The 20,344-nt window shown below is 43.2% G+C and overlaps 1 protein-coding gene across 1 annotated transcript; it reads left to right on the top strand.

Annotated features, from left to right (window-relative positions):
* Positions 1-954: 954 nt before the first annotated feature.
* Positions 955-1,740, top strand: LOC120842077. The gene has a single exon (XM_040213105.1). It carries the CDS (start codon positions 955-957, stop codon positions 1,738-1,740), a length of 786 nt encoding a protein of 261 aa, XP_040069039.1.
* Positions 1,741-20,344: the final 18,604 nt, after the last annotated feature.

Below are 20,344 nucleotides of genomic sequence, written 5' to 3'. Positions count from 1 at the left end.
TCGCCAGAAGCCAAACGACGAGTGCAACTGCACTGTACGGCCCGCCCTCGTGGGATCACGTGCTTGGCCATCCTGGTTCCGTTTTCGTGAAAAGGACACCGCGGCCACTTCGGCGATCACTTGGCAGCGGAGGCGACGGACCGAACGGACGCTGACTTTCAACTTATTTCGCAGGCTTCAACAGCATCCCGTGGCAAGCGAAGATAGCAGCGAACAATCGCCAGAAGCCAAACGACTAATGCAACTGCACTGTACGGCCCGCCCTCGTGGGATCACGTGCTTGGCCATCCTGGTTCCGTTTTCGTGAAAAGGACACCGCGGCCACTTCGGCGATCACTTGGCAGCGGAGGCGACGGACCGAACGGACGCTGACTTTCAACTTATTTCGCAGGCTTCAACAGCGTCCCGTGGCAAGCGAAGATAGCAGCGAACAATCGCCAGAAGCCAAACGACTAGTGCAACTGCACTGTACGGCCCGCCCTCGTGGGATCACGTGCTTGGCCATCCTGGTTCCGTTTTCGTGAAAAGGACACCGCGGCCACTTCGGCGATCACTTGGCAGCGGAGGCGACGGACCGAACGGACGCTGACTTTCAGCTTATTTCGCAGGCTTCAACAGCATCCCGTGGCAAGCGAAGATAGCAGCGAACAATCGCCAGAAGCCAAACGACTAGTGCAACTGCACTGTACTGCCCGCCCTCGTGGGATCACGTGCTTGGCCATCCTGGTTCCGTTTTCGTGAAAAGGACACCGCGGCCACTTCGGCGATCACTTGGCAGCGGAGGCGACGGAGCGAACGGACGCTGACTTTCAACTTATTTCGCAGGTGGGGCTGTGATACTTTGTTGCAATTTGTATATCTAAAATTGTTTTTTTATTATCTCCGTTGCCCCTGCTGCCAACTGTTCTTCATTATTTTGTGTATCGGTACTGTAATACGCGCTGATTGTGTGCAATGGGAAGTGACATTGCTGACCTTAAACGTGAGGTGCGCAGGGAAGTTAGAGAGCTGAAGGCTAGCTTAGAGTACATGAACAAAGATGTTGAAACATTCCGGAAAGAATGTGCTGACCTAAAGAAAGAAAATGCCACCCTCAAAGCATTAAACGAGCAGATGGCGCGTGAGCTTGGACAACTCAAAATCCTGGCAAACGAAAACGCCATGCGTATCACGACTCTGGATCAATACTCCAGAAAAAAAAATATTGAAATAAAAGGCATTCCTCACGACAGCAACGAGGACCTAGTCGAAGTGCTTGGTAAGGTTGGCGGTGCACTTGAGGAACCTATAACGGGGGACGATGTTGAGATCTGCCACCGTGTTCCTGCACGGAACAGTACTGCAAGCCAGAGCAGTAATTCCGGCCAAAGTGCTGAAGGCGATCGTTGTCAAAACTCAGGTGTAAACGCCGGTACAACCTCCAACATTGTGGTGGTCTTCAAGAGTCGTGATAAGCGTGACGCAGTCCTTGGGAAGGCACGAAAGATAAGGGTTTCAACGGATGAAATAGGCTTCTCCGTGAGACAGCCAATCTTTTTGAACGAGCAACTGTGCCCGAAACTAAAAAAGCTGCTAGGAATGACAATTGCAAAAAAGAGGGAAATGAATTGGCGCTTCGCGTGGACAAAAAACGGCAAAGTGTTCGTACGAAAAACAGAAACATCCCGCGCAATCCAAATTACTCGTGAAACCGACCTGGCGAAAATGAGTGACACAGCTGCAGGCCCTAACGAGGCTTAGTCCGCATTTTCTGCATGCTTATCTGTTTCTTTTTTTGATGGCTGCACCTAGAGATATCGCGCGCCCTCGTAGCAGTGATTGTTTAGCCTTTCTGCATTGTAATGCACAGTCTGCACGAAATAAGGATGATGAACTGACCATGTTTCTTGGTGAATTTCGCTTTAAGTTTCAAGTTATTATGATTACCGAAACATGGTACTCATGCGAAGGCGATGTACTAAGCCTAACTGGATACAAGAGTTTTTTCTTAAGCAGACATGATCGACGTTTGTGTCTGAGCAGTTTGTGTCTGAGCAATTGTCATGCAGCCTGCTATCAGATTTTTCAAAAATTAACTCTGACGCTTCAATACAAAACATATGTATTTGCTGTCATCTATCGCCCTCCTAACGGAAATCTAAAATTTTTTTTTTTGATTTTCTGGATAGGTTGTTAGACTTTGTGAGTACAAATGGTTTGCGCGTTATTATAGGCGGCGACTGCAACATAAATCCATTGCAGAATACGGCAGCCACACGTGAATTTCAGGTACTTATTGAATCCTTCTCCTGTAGGAATGTTATATCTGAGCCCACGCGAATTAGCTGTCACTCTGAAAGCCTCCTGGACTTGTTTTTGACAAATAACATGAATGACGATGTAACGTCGGGTAGGGTTATAACATGTCTAAGTGATCATTTTCCAACTTACATGTCTTTTAAAGATAGTGAATTTTTCAAGGGAAAGGCACGACATACTGAGTCGTATATAATGCGAGAAATTAATGCCAAAACTTTGGAAATTTTTCGAGGTGAAATCACAAGCATAGACTGGAGTATAGTGCTTGAATCTACAAATGCTGAGGAAGCTTATGAACATTTCATAGCCATCATTAAGCAGGTTTATTATACTTGCTTTAAGCTAAAGGAAGTAAGGAAATCTAAAAAATTACGGAAGCCTTGGATGTCAGATGATTGCTTTAGAGTGGTCAAGAAAAGAGATGTTTTATATTCGAAATTTGTCAAAACGAGAAACTTGAATGATCTTTCCAAATTCAAAAAATATAGAAATTTTGTGACGAAAGTTTTGCGTAGCGCTAAAAAGGCATATTACGAGAATGTATTCTCAAGTACTCAGAGTGAGGTTTTGTGGCGCGAAATCCACAAACTTTTAAACTGTGGTTTTCACCATAATGAAGAACTACGCTTAACAGTAAATAATAAAACAGTAGTGGGCAATGAGCTTGCAGATGTGTTTAACAAATATTTTACGAATTTAGTCTCAGTGGTGTCTGGAACTGATAGCAGTGGAGTAAAACGATTTCTAGGAACGCCTAACTCAAATACGGCATTTTTTGCGCCGACAACTTGTGAGGAAATCTGCTCTACTTTTATGACACTCAAGAATAGCAAGGCCCGTGACATTGATGATTTAGAAATTAAACCTATAAAGTTTGTATTAGACATCTTAGCGCCTGTGCTTTGTTATATTTTCAACACTTGTTTACTCACGGGGACTTTTCCGGAAAGCATGCAGCGCGCTAGAGTGAGTGTCTTGTTTAAATCTGGCGATAAAAATGACTTTTCGAATTATCGTCCGGTTTCAGTACTGCCTGTTATTTCGAAGGGTTTAGAAAAGATTATATGCAAAAGAGTCTCTTCCTTCTGCGACAAGCACTCAATACTTACGGAGCGGCAATTCGGTTTCCGTCGAGACATGTCGACTGAATTAGCTTTACTGACACAAAAAGAATTCATACTAAACGGATTTGAGAACAATAAATTGACATTAGGTATTTTTATTGATTTCTCAAAAGCATTTGATAGAGTTAATCACGTAATACTATCCACTAAACTAGATCATTACGGTTTCCGAGGAATCCCTGGCGACCTTCTAAAATCATACTTAACCCATAGAAAACAATGTGTTGTAATTAACGAAAAACGCTCTCCTCTTTTAAGTGTCCATTCGGGAGTCCCACAAGGAAGTGTATTGGGACCAGTGTTGTTTCATATTTACATCAACGATATAATAAATTCCATTGAGTGCACAAATTGCTTAATTTACGCAGATGATACCAGTCTTTTTTTCCAGTCAAATAACATTAATGATCTCGTTAGTTTGGCTAATGTTACTTTGAATAAACTGCTTGAGTGGACAAGGGTAAACGTCTTAGAAATTAATGTTTCAAAAACAAAAGCCGTACTATTTGCGCCTGTGCAAAAATTAATAACTCGCGATATTAATATACAGCTTGGATCAGAAATGATAAAAGTTACAAATGAAGCCAAAGCACTGGGAATAACTTTTAATCAATATTTAAGCTGGAATGCACACGTGGACCGTGTTGCTGGGACCTTGGCAAAGGCTTGCGGTATACTTTGTAGATTCAGACAAATACTAACAACTAAAGTCAAGCTAATGCTCTACAACTCTCTTTTTGCATCCCATATAAACTACTGCAACCTTGTCTGGGGAGTGACGTCACAAGCTAACAAAACTAAGTTGCATTTATTACAAAGAAAAGCTATTCGTCATATAGTAAATGCCCCATCGATGCCCACACAAAAGAATTATTTGCTTCACTCAATGTGCTTCCCTTCCAGCACTTATACAATTTTAATCTAATAATGAAATATAAACTTAGCATTAAAAATAACAATTCCACTTTTATCAAGTTGTGTAACCTTAAAAGGCCTCATGATGCATCGTATAATATTAGAAAAAAGGATTCCTGGCTGGTACCCTTTTCCCGTACTAATCATGGGTTAGACAGGCTGCAACACCGCATGCCTAGTTGTCTAAACTCTTTAGAGAAAAGGAACCTTGATATACACACCATTTGTAAAAAAACATTGAAAGAACACTTTTTCACACAGTGAATAATTGTGCAAAAATTTTGTTGTATTTGCTTTATATTTTTCCTGTATAGTATGAACTGTCGGAATGCATGTTTTAATGTGCACGACGTCAGTATTAGTTTATATTTGATGTAAATTGATTACATGTATATTTTTCATGGTTTGAATTTCTGTGTATATGTCTTGTCAATTTTAAACTGTCGGTTTGGTTGTTTCTTATGCCAAGGTAGGGGCAGGAACCCCGTCAAGCTACTGTATTGTAGCTTTTTGTTCCTGCCCTGGCATTTTTTGTTCGACAAGGAATGTCAAAAAAAGAATTTGAATTCGAAATAACAGGAGGCCCAACATAGACCCTTGTAGAACACTGTATACGGTGTTCCACAAGAGTCTACAAGGGTCCACAAGGACCCTTGTGGAACACCGTATGGAACACCCTTGTGGAACACCGACAAGGATCCTTGTGGAACACCGTATACGGTGTTTCACAAGGGTCTATTCAAAATAAAGTATACTTTATTTTAAATGCATTCGAAGAATTGGTGTTGATATAAACATACTGCACGCGATTTTGGAGGTAGTTTTTCTTTATTAGAGTCGAAACAACCTAACGTTTGGCGTACCTTTGAAGCTTAATTAGTAATATGTCATGCTGGATCGTATCAAAGGCCTTTTTAAAATCTAGGAGTAAGCCTAAGGTGTATCATCTATTTTCAGTGTTGTTTATAATTTTATCCTTTAGTTCTACAAGTGCCTGCTCTACGAATTTAGATTTTTAAAAGCCATATTGACATTTGTTTATTACATTGCGCCTGAAAAAAAATTGTCTAGTCTAGTATTTATAACCACCTCGGATATTTTTATTTAAAAGGGTTACACATGTAGACAAGCTCAGATGATGTCGTTTCGCTTTGTTGAGGACTGTCATAGCATTTTTGGAGGACGGAATACTGTTTCCTGCGATTTCAGACAGATAACCGGGGGATCGGTTGCCGAGTGGGCTAGCGCACACGAGCCCTATGCACGCGGAGCGAAAGCTCGCGCTGCAGAACCCAGGGATTCTGTGTTCAATCGCACACCCCTGCCCGCTTCGATATGGATGAGCTTCGTACGGGCGTGCGGTCGTGTATCACTGCTGCGTGGTGCACGTTAAAGACCCCAAACTAGCAGTTTGTACTGCACTGGCTACTAAATTGCTCATCTGCAGCTGAGTCACGAGACGCCCGTTGAGGCAGACTAAGTTCAGGCTGTATAAGCATACACACAAACACAACGCAGACAGATAACGTGACATTCGTGATTTTACCACGGAACGTGTTTTCTCAGCCGTGGTACGTGAGAAGAATGTATTAAACAACCGTGACATTATATAGCATTACGATGTTGTGTCACACCGTGACGTCACGTGACATCATGGCGGCGTTTGACGTCACAGTCACGTGACCTAATGGCGCCTAGCTCACACACGTAGCATGTGCCCAGCTCATATTATTCGAATTCGCCATTGTTTGGGCACGTATCCTGAGCACGTGTTGGACACTATTCTTCGTTTCAGCTTCCGTCCGAGCGCAGCCAAAGCTACGTGTGGCCGGAGCCAATCACACGCCGGCAATAGGTCACGCGATCTCGCCTGAACTTTTGTATCACTCCGCTGCGCCGCTGGCTGTCCGCGCCGCCAGCGCTCGCCGAGTATTTAGTCTGCTACGGGTATTTCAACGGTATCGTCTTCTACAGGTCTAAAAAGTGCCTTTTCACGTTCTGAAATTTAGTCACAGGGGGTGTCAGTACGTAGGCTGGCCGCTGGCGTCTGTGTCCGAGCTTTGTACACATTACAAGGTGCCCGATGACCCGGCCGTTGATGTTTCGTTCTATTGTCAGGGCTCGAGGCGCGGTCTTTTCCACCAGCTTCTCGGCGTTGAATGTGATCGGCAGGTAAAGGGGTGCCCTTATTTCGCCGCGTATCAGTGAATTGTAGTGGGTCGGACGCTTTTCTTGTTTACAATGCATTCGCGGTATACGACGCGACCGGAGTCTCCTGCCGAATTTGAATGTAGACATTCCATCACGATCTCTCGCGCCTGACGCCCAAACGTGCCTTTGCGAAAGGACGTTTTGAAGCGACTCGGTGAGGAAAGCAGCGAAGCACATGATTTGACCATTACGGGCACGAAATCACTCGGAGAAACCGAGCGCTGCAGCCGTGTTGCCAGCGAATGTACTTGTTTTCACCAAACCACATAATAATAAATGAAACTTCAGATATTTAATTCCTTTAGTTGCAAATCATTCTTAGCAGTACACATCTGGAATATTGTGCAATGTTTACGCACAAAACAGTTATTTTTAAAAAAAAATTATTTTTCCGGACTACTTTGTAGTGCGTAGGAATGCTCTTCTCAAAGTTGCGAACCGTCCCTCAGCCTTTGGCTGCGCTCGGACGGAAGCTGAAACAAAGTATAGGGGCTGCGTCAGCCGTTCGCCGCAAACTCGGATCCAATCACACGCGCTTCCTGCCCAAAAAATGGCGGCCGCCAATGTTGCTTGATGGACTTTTGAAATAGATCTGTTGGTGGCCGAAGTGTCGTTAATTTGAATCTTAGGTTATTGAGTGGCTGTAGTTCTACCGACTACAAACAAAACGAAACCTGTTACCGAAACCATAAAAAAAAGTATGTGTTGTTTCTTTTTGATTTTAAGGGGGGGGGGGGTTGATTTTTATTGCTTGGTGTGATGCATTCATTGATAGCATGCAGTCCTGCGTCGGCCGATACTTTCTTCGAATCCGTTTGTAGAAAATTCTCCTAATTAGCGTCCAGCTATTTCCGTTCCTTTTTACATCCGTACCTTTTGTCGCTCGCGATTAATCGAGGCTATCATGCTGCACAGTAGTCGGGGCACTACTTAGTAATAAATTTATTTTGCGTTAATTCAGTAAATTAAGGACGAGAACAGAGAAGCAACTTAAAGTTTGAGAGAGAATAAAATAAAATAAAAGCTTGTGCAAAGACAGTTGTGATTAAAGGAATTAGTCATCCAGCGCAAAGCCGTCCAGTCTACGTTGTAATTTTTTTCCTTGTGTTTTTGGATTTTTCGGTTTTTTACAGTGTTAAAAGTATTGATGTTGTTAATGTAGGGTGCGCCTAAATTTACGAACAAAGGCCGCGCTCGGACCTCTCAGCGGACTCTTTGAGAGAGCGCCTAATCATGGAGCGGGGATCAGCGTCGTGCGCACAGTAAAAAATTGAGCAACACGAGAGCGAGATCCGATACCCAATTGGAAGACAGAGGACGGAAACTCGCGTTAATTAACTGAATCGGTGACAAAAACTCAGACCGTTTTCTTTTTTTTTATATCGCACAGGCCTGATCCTATTGCCATGTACTTTCATGCGTGAGGGTGCTGACATTTTAATCCTTGCGGGCTCGACGCTGCAAGCAAAAAAGCGCTGCTGTAAGCATTATAACTTTTTTTACGCACAATTGTTTTGCGGCGTTTGTATGTGTTGTTATACGAAATAAATATAAGGGGAAGCGATCGAGGGCTTGGACGACGCATCTCTATGTTAACTGGTGAAGTTTGTACCAAATTCGAAGGGCATTCATGAAGTTCGTATTATCAGCACCACAATTTACAAAAAAGGAATAAAAGAGCCATCAACCCGAGTGCGAATCCCTCTAGTTTCGGCAGAGCATAAATGCACCACATTCTTCACAACAACCTCCATATGACGAAACTTCCCGCGCGCTGGTTTTCACGGCTGCAGACCCCATGCAAAAAGACCCCTGGAAGGTAGCAGTCGTGGAAACGTTGCAGCCGTGCGAGAGCGACCTTGATAACCTTTTTGGCCGCCTCATCACTATAGACAACTGTTGGGTTCACCACCATGATCAAGAGACAAAATTACAAGGCAAACAGTGGCAGCATGCGAACTCGCCAGCGTCAAAAAAGGCCAGGACTGTGGCGTTGCCTGGAAAGATGATTTGAGCGTGTGTTTGGACTGCGTGGTGTTCTCTTAACAGATTATTGTGACAAAGGTCAATTTTTTACGGGAAACTATATCGTGACCTTCTGTCAAAGTTGCGAGAAGCTATCAAGGCAAAGCGCAGAGGGAAGCTCACGAAAGGCGTCCGTCTGCTTCATTATAATGCCCCGGCTCACTCGGCACCTCTTTAGGTTATGAAATTTTGCGTCGTTCATCCCTCATATTCACTCAACTTCGCACCTTGTGACTTCTTCCTCTTCCTTTTTATGAAGACTCCACTGCGTGGAAAGCGTTTCATTGGCCGCGGACCCAATGATTCTTGGAGGGGAGCGATTCCTGAACACTCGAAACGAGTCGTACTATGACAATGGCCTACAGCAGGTTGTCCATCGCTGGCAAAAGTGCGTGACTTTGGGTGGCAAATATGTAGAGAAAAACTAAACTCATATTCGAGTTTAATAGCTGAATCTTCATTGCTTTATTATAATAAGAGGATTTTATGGGCGCTCGTCATGCTTCACTATACTCCAATGTTTTTTACGCTGACAGTGTGGTGGGAGCGACGCGCTCGCTGTACTAGCGAATCACCTCCCATTCATCATTTGACCCCGCTCTCTGCGCTAAGGTAAAAGCAATATTCCAATGGCCTTGACGCTTTCAAGTTTTGCATAGTTGGAACTGCTGGATACGCCTCAAACTTTGGGTCGCCATCTATACATGACTTGCACGTGACGTCAGTTCACCCCTCTTTCTGCTGGCCAGACATGTCTCGTCAACGAAGCGAAAGCTACCATCTCACACGCACTTTCCCCCATTATGTCTGACCATGACGTCAGTGCAAGCTATGCATTTTCGTGGAGTGCGCGAGCTCCTGTCGAGACAGCTTTCTCGAGGGGAAAGGTGCTTTCGTTTCCGATTCATTGCCCTCAGAATTTACGGAGGAGCATGAGGGCGGCCCTATTAAAATCTGTGGTGTTGCCGTCGTACCATCGTACGTGCTTTGACAGCGGACGGGGCGGGACTGTCCTTCCAGAAATGTAATCACAAATTAAAAGTCCTCCGACGACAACAATGCGTGGGCTTTGGCGATCCACGTAGCTCCCTGGCTATGTTTCATTTAGATGTCACTGACTTCGCGATACGACGACCAGCTGGAACGTTTGTCATGTAGGGTGTGACGGTGGGCGACGCGAACCCACGTCAACATGGAGTGCGCTTTGGTTGATGAGGTTCTAATCGTTGATCTTGGTCGTCATCCGATGGCCGGTCGCTTGACCGTTGTGACTCAGCGGCACTTGGAAGCAGACTTGGGAAGTAATTCGTTTCAAGTAATAGATTACTTTTAATTCTTTACTTTTTAAAGTAATTTTGTAATTTCCATGTTACTTTTTTTCGGAAGTAATGTGTAATGTAATTTTGTTACAAAGTATTAGTAACAAATTACTTTAATTACTCGTCATTTCATAAAATATGAGCCTAAAAATATGAACAGAACGTTCAGCATCAATATAAAAGTGGAGGCTGATAGCCAATAATAGCCAGTTGAAACCATGTGCATTCACCAACGCCGAAATGGGTAATTGTCAATTATCTCATCAATAGCTATTGGCAGCCATTTAAGGTCAATCTGGTCAAAGAAGATGCTAATAGCCAACAAAAGCTACTTGAAGCTGTTCATAAGAGTAAGCACACAAAAAATTACATAATTATCAATAATAATCCCTTCTAGTCACTTGGAGTCATTTCAAGTCGGTCTCATAAAAAATGTATGCCTATTGCCAGTTATGGTCACTTGGAGCCAAGGGCATCTAATAAGACATGTTTCGGTAGGAATAAAACAAATAAATCAACAAGCTCAGAAAAGGTTAATTATTATTTAGATTGTAAAAAATCGCCAGACAAATCCTGACTGGTCTATACAACACACTGCATTTTGACATCAAAATACCAAGAGTTCCAATATCACGAGCTTACGCTGCCTATGCTCCATCAAAAAATGAAAGCCGCTTACAACTCCCTGTAACGCCGAATTAGAGCGCAGCTCTTGAGGAGGAGGAGGGAAGGGCACTGGGGGGGGGGTTGAACTAACCAGGGGGGGGGTCACGTGACCTTGGGGGTCACGTGACCCCCAATGCCGATGATGTCATCACTGACGTCACTGATGACGTCATCAGTGGCGATGACGATGCGGGTACCGATGACGTCATTAGTGACGTCACTGATGACTTCACCGGTGATGATGACGATGACGATGCGAATGTCGGTGACGTCATCAGTGACGTCGCTGATGACGTCATCAGTGATGATGACGATGCGGATGCCGGTGACGTCATCAGTGATGATGCCGATGACGATGTGGATGCCGGTGACGTCATCAGTGATGATGACAATGACGATGTGGATGCCGGTGACGTCATCAGTGATGATGACGATGACGATGTGGATGCCGGTGACGTCATCAGTGATGATGACGATGACGACGTGGATGCCGGTGACGTCATCAGTGATGATGACGATGACGATGCGGATGCCGGTGACGTCATCAGTGATGATGACGATGACGATGTGGATGCCGGTGACGTCATCAGTGATGATGACGATGACGATGTGGATGCCGGTGACGTCATCAGTGACGATGACGATGCGGATGCCGGTGACGTCATCAGTGATGATGACGATGACGATGTGGATGCCGGTGACGTCATCAGTGATGATGACGATGACGATGTGGATGCCGGTGACGTCATCAGTGATGACGATGACGATGTGGATGCCAGTGACGTCATCAGTGACGATGACGTCATCGGGGGTCACGCGACATCGGCGGGGGTCACGTGACCTCGAGGAGGGGGTCACGTGACCTCGAGGAGGGGGTCACGTGACCTCAGGGGTGTCACGTGACTTCGGGGGTCACGTGACCCCCCACGAGGTCACGTGACCCCGGTGGGGGGCTCGCGCGGTGCATTATGGGACATTTCCCATGATGCACCGCGCGGTTACGCCGACGGCGACGCCGACGGCGACGGCGACGGCGACGGCGACGGCGACGCCGCTCAAGCCGGAAACGGGCCCCTAAGAGCTGCGCTCTAAAATGGGAATGTTTCATGGACTATCAATTTGTCTAGTGAGTCAGACCCACTTGATTCATTTCCGGGGAAAGTGGCGAGTTGTCCACTCCACACCGCCAGGATCGCTTTCTACTTCCGTCTCCCATTTTAGCCCGGAGTTTCCTGTATTATTCTCAACGGTATTTGCTAAGAGCATCGTCCTCGAGTGTACGGACGATACCTTTGGTTTACTTGTCTGGGCATGGTGGTCGAATCGACTCCCCACTCTACAGTGTGTGTGGGGGGGGGGGAGGGGGGGAGGGGGGATGTTAGGCCGTCTAATTAGTGCTGACGGAGAGAGCGAGAGGGAACGCGTGAAAGTGGTGTGATCCTCTATTGTTTTGTGAGACCGATGTCCACCGCTTCTCTCTATGCGCTCCCCTCTCCTGGCCTCCACGGATAGTGATATGAAAGTAAGAACCGATGAACGATCGATAACTCGTAACTGCCACTTTTTCTCTGTCTGGTCGAGTTTTCGGTCATAGAGTGTCCGTCGTCTTCATCGCCATCTCTTAATAAGACGTTCGAAATTCAGGGCATTAAGGAGAACGGAAACCTAGAGTTTGAGTGCGCACTTTGTTCGCCAAAAAAAACCAACCCATTGTCAACAGCAAGAACAACAAACTCAACACGAAAGGAATTTATCTCTGGCCAGTTGGTGGTATCTAACATTGATCATATAAACGTACGAGCTCAGAACGTAGTAATCCAGTCTGCAATTTTTGAAACTAAACTTGCTGATCATTATTTTGTCTGTTGTTCATTAACACAGATATCTAAGCCGTTGACTTATGTTGGTGCTGTGAGGGAGTTGTCAATAGTTGATCCCAGGCACTTCGATAAACTTGTGGAGCAACATGATTGGGATAATTTTCTTCTAACTACATCTCCAGCTGACGGTTATGAACAGTTTGTAGCTCAGTTTCACCTTTCTAAAAAGGCGGCTACACGCACTGCAAAAATTAAATATTGTAACATTGACCAGAAATGAATGTCTTCAGAAATATTGGCAGCCATCAAAGAAAAAGATCTCGTATGGGCACAGTCAAAACGCTCCCTCGGTAACACTATGCTACGATTGAAATTTAAGCAATACAGAAATAAGGTTAATGCCATGATTTGTCAGGCCAAACGCATGCACTTTAGAAATAAATTTAAGGACGCTCGTTCTGATAAAAAAAAAAAAACTTGGTCGCTCATCAACGATCTTTATGGTACGAAGAAGTGCACTAAAAGCAATGATAGCCACATTCTTTCGCAATTCTCTAGTGATGGACAAAGTATTGCTAATGAATTTAACAATTTTTTTTCTCTCAAGTATGAGGTACTGCAGGGAAACACCCAGCTTCATGTACCTTAAACAAAAGTGTCTTAGACTCGGCTTATCTTCCTCTTCTCTCTGAAGAAGAGCTTAGGTCAATCCTTTTTAGCCTTAAGCCCGATAAATCTCCAGGTATCGACGGAATTTCAGTTAATGACTAGCGCAGAAACTTTGAAGGAATTAGGGCTGTTCTACTTTCGATTTTTAATCACATTATATATAATGGTATCATTCCATTAGCAAGGAAAACAGCTTTGGTGATTCCATTATTCAAGGGAGGCGCGCGGAATAACATAGAACATTATCGACCTATTTACGTTCTATCTTGCTTTGCTAAAATGCTGGAAAAACGTATGTGGATAACTATGAATAGCTTTTTAGATAAACGCAGTTTACTATCTCCTTAACAGTACGGATTCACACAAGGCCGAGGTACTCAAATGCTCCTTGAGGACTTTTCTGACATGCTCAATTTATCTTTTGAACGGCACCAAGTTTCCTGCGCACTGTTCCTTGATGTCCGCAAGGCATTTGACAGTGTTAACCATCACATTTTGTTAACAAAGCTTTCAAAGATAGGCTTTCGAGGTTCTTTTCTAAATTTACTGGAAAACTTTCTACAGGATAAGCGTCAATGTGTTTCATTTGGAGGGTATCAAAGCGGATTCTCTTCAATCAAAGCGGGTGTCCCCCAGGGCTCAGTTTTAAGTCCACTGTTGTGTAATCTTTTTGTTAATGACCTCTTCATGGTGGTGCCAATTTCACTATTTCAATATGCTGTCGACACCGCGTTATTTTATCTAGAGCGTCCAATTATTCAGATGCCTTTTCGTCTTTACAAACTGCGACAGTTAAAACTATGGACTGGTTTCAAGATAATTTAATTAAAGATAATGCATCCAAAACGCAGCTAATATGTTTCCGCAACCCTTTGAAAAAAGTTAATATGACCTCGTCTTTACGATTACATACGTCTAGATGTCTATCATGTGCATGTGAGCCTATACAGCATACATCTTCTGTAAAATATCTTGGCCTATTCTTTGACAGTGACCTAACCTGGAACACTCATCTTGCTCATGTGTGTAAGAAAATTCGTGCAGTGTCTTGTTTGCTATACAACACGAGATATTTTATGCCACTATCCGTTCGAAAAATTGTTGTACATGCTCTTGTTTACAGTGTGCTCCGTTACGGTATTACCGTGTATGGTCATTGTGCTCTGCGTTGGCAAATTAGAATTAATTCGATTCTGCGTTCTTTGTTAAAGAACATTTCCTATGATTTATGCCTTGGTAAGGACATTGACGTGTTTAAAGCACTGCATTTGCCTGAGTTTAACTCGCTATTGATGGAAACTTGTTCACAGGCACTTTTGGGATAGTCAATTTAAAGTTCCATACGTACCTTCTCGTATTCTTAGACTCAAAGAGCGTTACCGGATACCTCGATATTCGACAAGATTTGGAAAAAGAGCTCGGTGTTACTATGTACCAGCATTTATGAACAAACTGCCTTGTAGATTTAAGAACAAAATACGAGCTCAAGAAAGCCCTGAGAAATTTTAGATCGTAAAGCGCTCACTAGTTTGCTTTTGTTATTCTGATTTCTTTGTGTGGATTTTATTTTACATGTTTCCTTTTGCAAACGGCATGGTTTCACTGATTTTAAGACGCTGCCAGTCAAGTTCAATGTGGCTTAGGCAGGTTAGACTTAACATACCTTTTGTTCATTTGCAATAAAATTATTATTATTATTATTATTATATAGAAAATCTCCTGGAGTTGACAATATCAGAGCACATGACCTCATCCGCAATTTTGATGCAGTTAAACATGTCCTTCTGCATATGTTAAATGGTTTCCTTGCACAAAGAAAAATTCCTAATAACCTGAAAAATGCAAAAGTTAAGCCTCTTCATAAAGGAGGAGATCGTCGTAAGGTCGAAAATTATCGTCCCATCTCGATTTTGCCTTGTATAAGTCAAATTTTAGAGACGCATTTATTCCAAGTAATGAGTCGGTTTCTTGAAAAGTTCGTAATCATATCCAATAATTAATATGGTTTTGTCAACGGACGGGGGTACACAGCCATTACTTGAAGATTTTTCAGATGAATTACATTACGCATTCGAAAAAAAAAATGAGGTCGTATGTGCCCTTTTTGTGGATGTTTCAAAGGCATTCGGCAGTGTTAACTACAGCATTCTATTCCAAAAGCTTTATCATATTGGCTTCCGAGGTCCATTTCTGGAGCTACTAAAAGATTATTTAACTGAACGATCTCAACAAGTTCACATAGGTCCCAAAAGAAGTTCAAAGCTCGCCTTGAAATCTGGAGTTCCACAAGGATCTATCTTGTCTCCGTTACTTTTTAATGTCTTTGTCAATGATATGTCAAATTCAATAGTTAGCTGCAAACTATATCAGTATGCTGACGATGCTGTACTCTTGTCACGACATATAGAATACGAAAAATCAATTTTTCTTCTCCAATGTGAAACCACACACTTGATTGAATGGTTTCAGCAAAATGACTTAAAAATTAACAACACAAAGACACGCGTCTGGTGTGTTTCCGGAGTCCGTTAAAGTTGTTATCCCAGACGCGCCACTATTTTTACATTCATCAATTTGTCCCTCGTGTAAATGCACTCCAGTGGGTTTTGTGGACCATGTGAAATATCTAGGTATTGAATTCGGTAGTGACCTTTCATGGAATGCGCACATGGGAACTATATGTAAAAAGCTTAGACGTGCTTCCTGTCTACTTTATAATATGAGATCACTTGTTCCACAATATGTTAAAAAGATGGTCATTAATAATAATAATAATAATAACAACAATAAATCTTTATTTTACGTGCCCACAAACAACTTTACAGTCTATGATGTGGTGCACACAAAGAAAATTAAAACACAGCACTATATCGAACATTGAAATACTTGTCACAATGAAAATATAAACAGATAGCAGAAACTGAAAGACTATACAGAACCCGCCTTACAATAGGTAATTCAAGGACATCCACTTTCGCACATAAAACATAAACTGGTTTGAACAAAGAAAAATTTCAAGATGGGTTTAATTAAAGGCCGCCGTACAGTTCGCGCTTTCCACTTTTTCTGCGTTTCCTCCTCTCCTGCCCTCCTTTCCTTCCTTCAGCGCCCTCCCCCACCTGTTTACCGCCCTCCCCCGAGGGGACAACACGGAGAATGGATTAGGAGACGCCTCCGTTAATCCGGCCTAACCCGCCGAAGAGGGGGCCTGCTGCTTGACCGAAAATTATTTCGCTGCTCGAAAAAAAAAAAAAAAAAAAAAAAACGCCGCGGGCAGCGACCGAATGCGTTTTGCCGGATGCGCAACGCTCCGTCCGCCTTGAACAAGCTTGTAAGTTGTATGCATTGGACTAACATTTTTCGAAGCGCGGCAGGTTTAGTGTAGGTCCTATCATATGGTCCTGCAAGACTTCCCTGTCCGCCACAAGCTAGCCAATAATTCAAGAACATAACGACGGCAGCGTATACAAACAGTGTAAAATAAAACGTATATAATATTTATAAGAACACCGTTGTCTTCACTGCTTGGCTTTCAAATTTTTAGCGTTGCCAATAATCGTAATCAAACTATTTTTATGATAGAAGACCCCTCGTCGTGCATCGACCCCAAGATTACGCTTACGTGAAACATGACTCGGCGCGGGAGCGGCTCGAGTCACCGTAAACTTTTTTTTTTTTTTGTTCAACGTGGATTTTGCTTTTTAATTTAGCTGAGGTACCACTGGCAGAACACGAATCGCATACTTGGAAGGTATATACCGTCTGAAAACTCATATAGCTGGTTGAGTGAATGCAATAATATCGCATTCGTTGAAGCTTGATTTGTTGATTCGAACTTCAACAAATTCTCCCTATTCCTGTTTACCCAGTCATAGTCGTTCCCTCACAATGCAATACAATACGAGTACAAGTAACTGCAGTTTATGCATTGTTGACGTTGCACAGCCGTGATCGCACGGTTTTTAGAAGCGCTATAGAACGAGCACAAGCGTCGAATTCCGGTACACTGATTGATTTCTGTCTCACCGCCGTGACGCCACACGAGAAAAGTGATTTCGTTCTGTCTGTGAAGTTAGGAACACAGAAATCAAGCTACAATCCCGGTGATAAAACAAAGCGAAATGGATCTCTGCAGCCAATACCCAACCGTTTGCGAGGTGACTAGGCGAAAGCATATACTACCTCCGTGCCTTTACCCTCTGCACACCGCGAGAGAGAGTCATACAAACTCCTTGGAGCTATTGTCAATACGATTGCGTTTGCAAGCCGGTAGTTTGACTCGGCTGGGATTCGTCCCTTTCAGAGCTCTCTATGAAACCAGAAAAGTAGATACTTTTCTACATTGGGTGGGTTTGCCCGGGGCCTGCAGTTATTTACGGCCAAAATCACACTGGATGCGCTTCAGCAATGTTCGCTCTGGTCGACACACGTGCACTCTAAAGGCCTGTTCACACATGTAGCGGAGCGCTGCAAGGGTAGCGCTGACCTCGCGCTGAGCGCGTGCTGACGGGAGCGTTCACCAGCTTTGTGTCGCACCGTCAATACTGTTGTTCATAGCAGACAATAAGTAGCAGACGTCACGTGAGAAGCGCTACATGAGCGCTTCGCTGCATGTGTGAACCGGCCTTAAAAATGCCAGTCGTCTGCCTCCCTAAAAGATAATTGAAGTGCCAATCATAGAGACCGACGGATAACGAGGCCGAAATTATGCTTATACCTCAAAAACATTATAACACAAGTTTGGCCTCGTCATTCCCAATCTGGTTGCCGGACGAAATTCTCTATGCGTATTGCAAGCCAGGATTGGTAATAGTAACATAAGATAAGTACGGCAGAATTCCCTGCCATAAATAAAATGATTTGGCTGGCGCCAAAGTAACGCGAAATAGGTGCAAAGAGTTTTGCAAAAGGGAGCGTAAACCGAAAAAAAAGGGGAAAAAAAGACAGAAGAAAAGGAGAAATAAGAAAAAAAAAATCTCAGCTGACGTGGCCAAAAAAAAAATTCTGTTCATGTGTATTTTATAGTAACGTTACCGAACAAAAAAATAAACGAAATAGAAAAAGAACGCGACAAAAAAAACATCCCCTGCCCGGTTTCGAAGCTAGGCCCTCTTGATCGTGAAACTAGCGCGCTGTTCGTTGCGCTTAGTTGCGCCAACATAACTTTTTTTTCTTTCTTTATTGCAAGTTGCGAAAACATAACTCTGCCTGTAATGCTCACGCATTCCCACATCATAGGAGAAAGCTTAGGTGCCTTCGTAGTTTTTCATGCATGTGTTATTTTTATTTGTGGCGAGAGTTCACGTTCCAGAATGCTTTTAGAGTTTTGGAGCAAAACGAGTTTTCTTCATCCGAGTCACCTTCTAGAGCCAGTAGACCGCACTGGGTCCTCCGGCTAATCAAGCAGCTATTTTCAAATTCTCTGACGTGCCCGTCCTCGCATCCGAGGTCGCCGTTTGACAAGCTTATCTTCCACCTGGTAGCCGGACCCCCACGGCAGCTTTGTTCCGTCCCCACTCCCTCTCGAGAGGATGGCTCGCCCCGAGGCTAATCCTATTCTCTAGACGCCCTTTCCACCCAACGCTGGCCCTTTCCCTCTCCGTCTCCAACTTCGGGAGAGAAGGTTCTTCCCTGCAGAACGTCCCGTTTGTACAGCGGCCTTTAAATGCTAATTTGATTCTTGATAAAGGAGACACAGATGACATACAAGATGGGTAAAAGGTTAGCACATTCCTACTGACCCTTGACGGAACATGAAAGTCTATGAAACGCAACAGATCAATTGAATTCACTTCTCCGTGTACAAATTTGTGAAGAAATATAAAATCTCTGTATTGCCTCCGCACAGCAAGCTTGTGCAACGCAAATCGAACAAGTAACATTTCATAATGGTAAAAATATTTCTTTCCAATATAACGGTCATACACAATTCTAATCATTCGTTTTTGTATATTTTCTATTAAAAGAGCCTGAGATAACGTTAATGAATTCCAAATAATTGAGCCAAATTCTAATCTTGACCTCACTAATGTCTTAAACAAGTGCAGTAAACAACCGGGCGTAGAAAACTGGCGACACAACCGTTAAATCATTCCCAACACTCTCAGTGCTTCATTTACGGTTATAGACACGTGATTATTAAAGAATAGTGAACTATCGATGAATACCCCAAGATCCTTGATAAAAGGAACCCGAGGAATCGGGGCCCTTCCTAAATTATATAAAAAATAAAGTATGTCACGCTTTCTGCATAACACAATTGATTTAGTTTTCTTGCGGTTAAGTGACAAGCGGTTTTTGGCACACCATTCAGAAACACGTTCTATGTCAGCCTGGAGCCGGGAGCAATCATATAGTGACGAGACACTGATAAGAAGTTTAATATCATCGGCAAACAAAAGAATTTTTGCATCTGTAATACGGGAAGTAAGATCATTTATGAACAAAAAAAAAAGTGTCCCAGGATGGATCCCTGGCGTACAATAGAACTTGAAATAAACTCGTCAGAGTAGCTATCAGAAATGCGAACAGAGTTTCGACGACCAATGAGATACGTGGAAAACCACGCGCAAAGACGCGGGCTGAAACCATGCAAGGCAAGCTTCTGTAGCAGTAAATTATGACATACACAATCGAACGCTTTCGACATGTCAAAATAAATTGCATCTACCTCTCCCCTACTTGACACCACTGGTGCAGAGTAACTTAAAAACGAGCATAAATTTGACTCAACTGACCTACCCTTCAAAAAACCGTGTTGAGATGCAGATATCATTGGGTTAAGGTAAAAGTAAACACGTTTATATATTACTTTTTCAAAAACTTCTGCAAAACTACATAACAATGACACAGGACGGTAATTATTAACCAATGTCGAATCATTGTTTTTAAATATAGGAACAACTACAGACACTTCCCAAAGCTCGGGAAAGTGTCCTTATGCAAGAGACAAATTAAAAATGTGCATCAAAACAGGGGCAGCAGCCTTTTATAATAAACATAGGTATGTCATCAACACCGCTCGATAATTTGAGTTTCAGTTCCTTCACGGCTTTGAAATATAGTGTTTTTCGCTATGAAATAACCATTTATGGTGGCTGTACTACGTTATGGCAAAAGAAAATTTACAATATTTTGACTGAAATGTTTAGAAGTATTATATACGGCACTGATATCGAAACAGAACAAGAAAAAATTGATCATATTAATCTTTCATTATGTCATGCTCTGTTTACTGAGACGGTTGTTTTAAGACACTTTTGGGATGACAGATTTAAAGTTCCCTACATTGCACCTC

Source organism: Ixodes scapularis, unplaced genomic scaffold, assembly GCF_016920785.2.
Source record: "Ixodes scapularis isolate PalLabHiFi unplaced genomic scaffold, ASM1692078v2 PGA_scaffold2__306_contigs__length_199485367, whole genome shotgun sequence".
NCBI lineage: Eukaryota > Metazoa > Arthropoda > Arachnida > Ixodida > Ixodidae > Ixodes > Ixodes scapularis.
The sequence above is the reverse complement of the archived record's forward strand: the minus strand, read 5'-3'. Positions and strand labels throughout refer to the sequence as shown.

Coding starts and splice junctions, on each gene's coding strand:
- LOC120842077 (XM_040213105.1), top strand. CDS start 955: ATGGGAAGTGACATTGCTGACCTTAAACGTGAGGTGCGCAGGGAAGTT.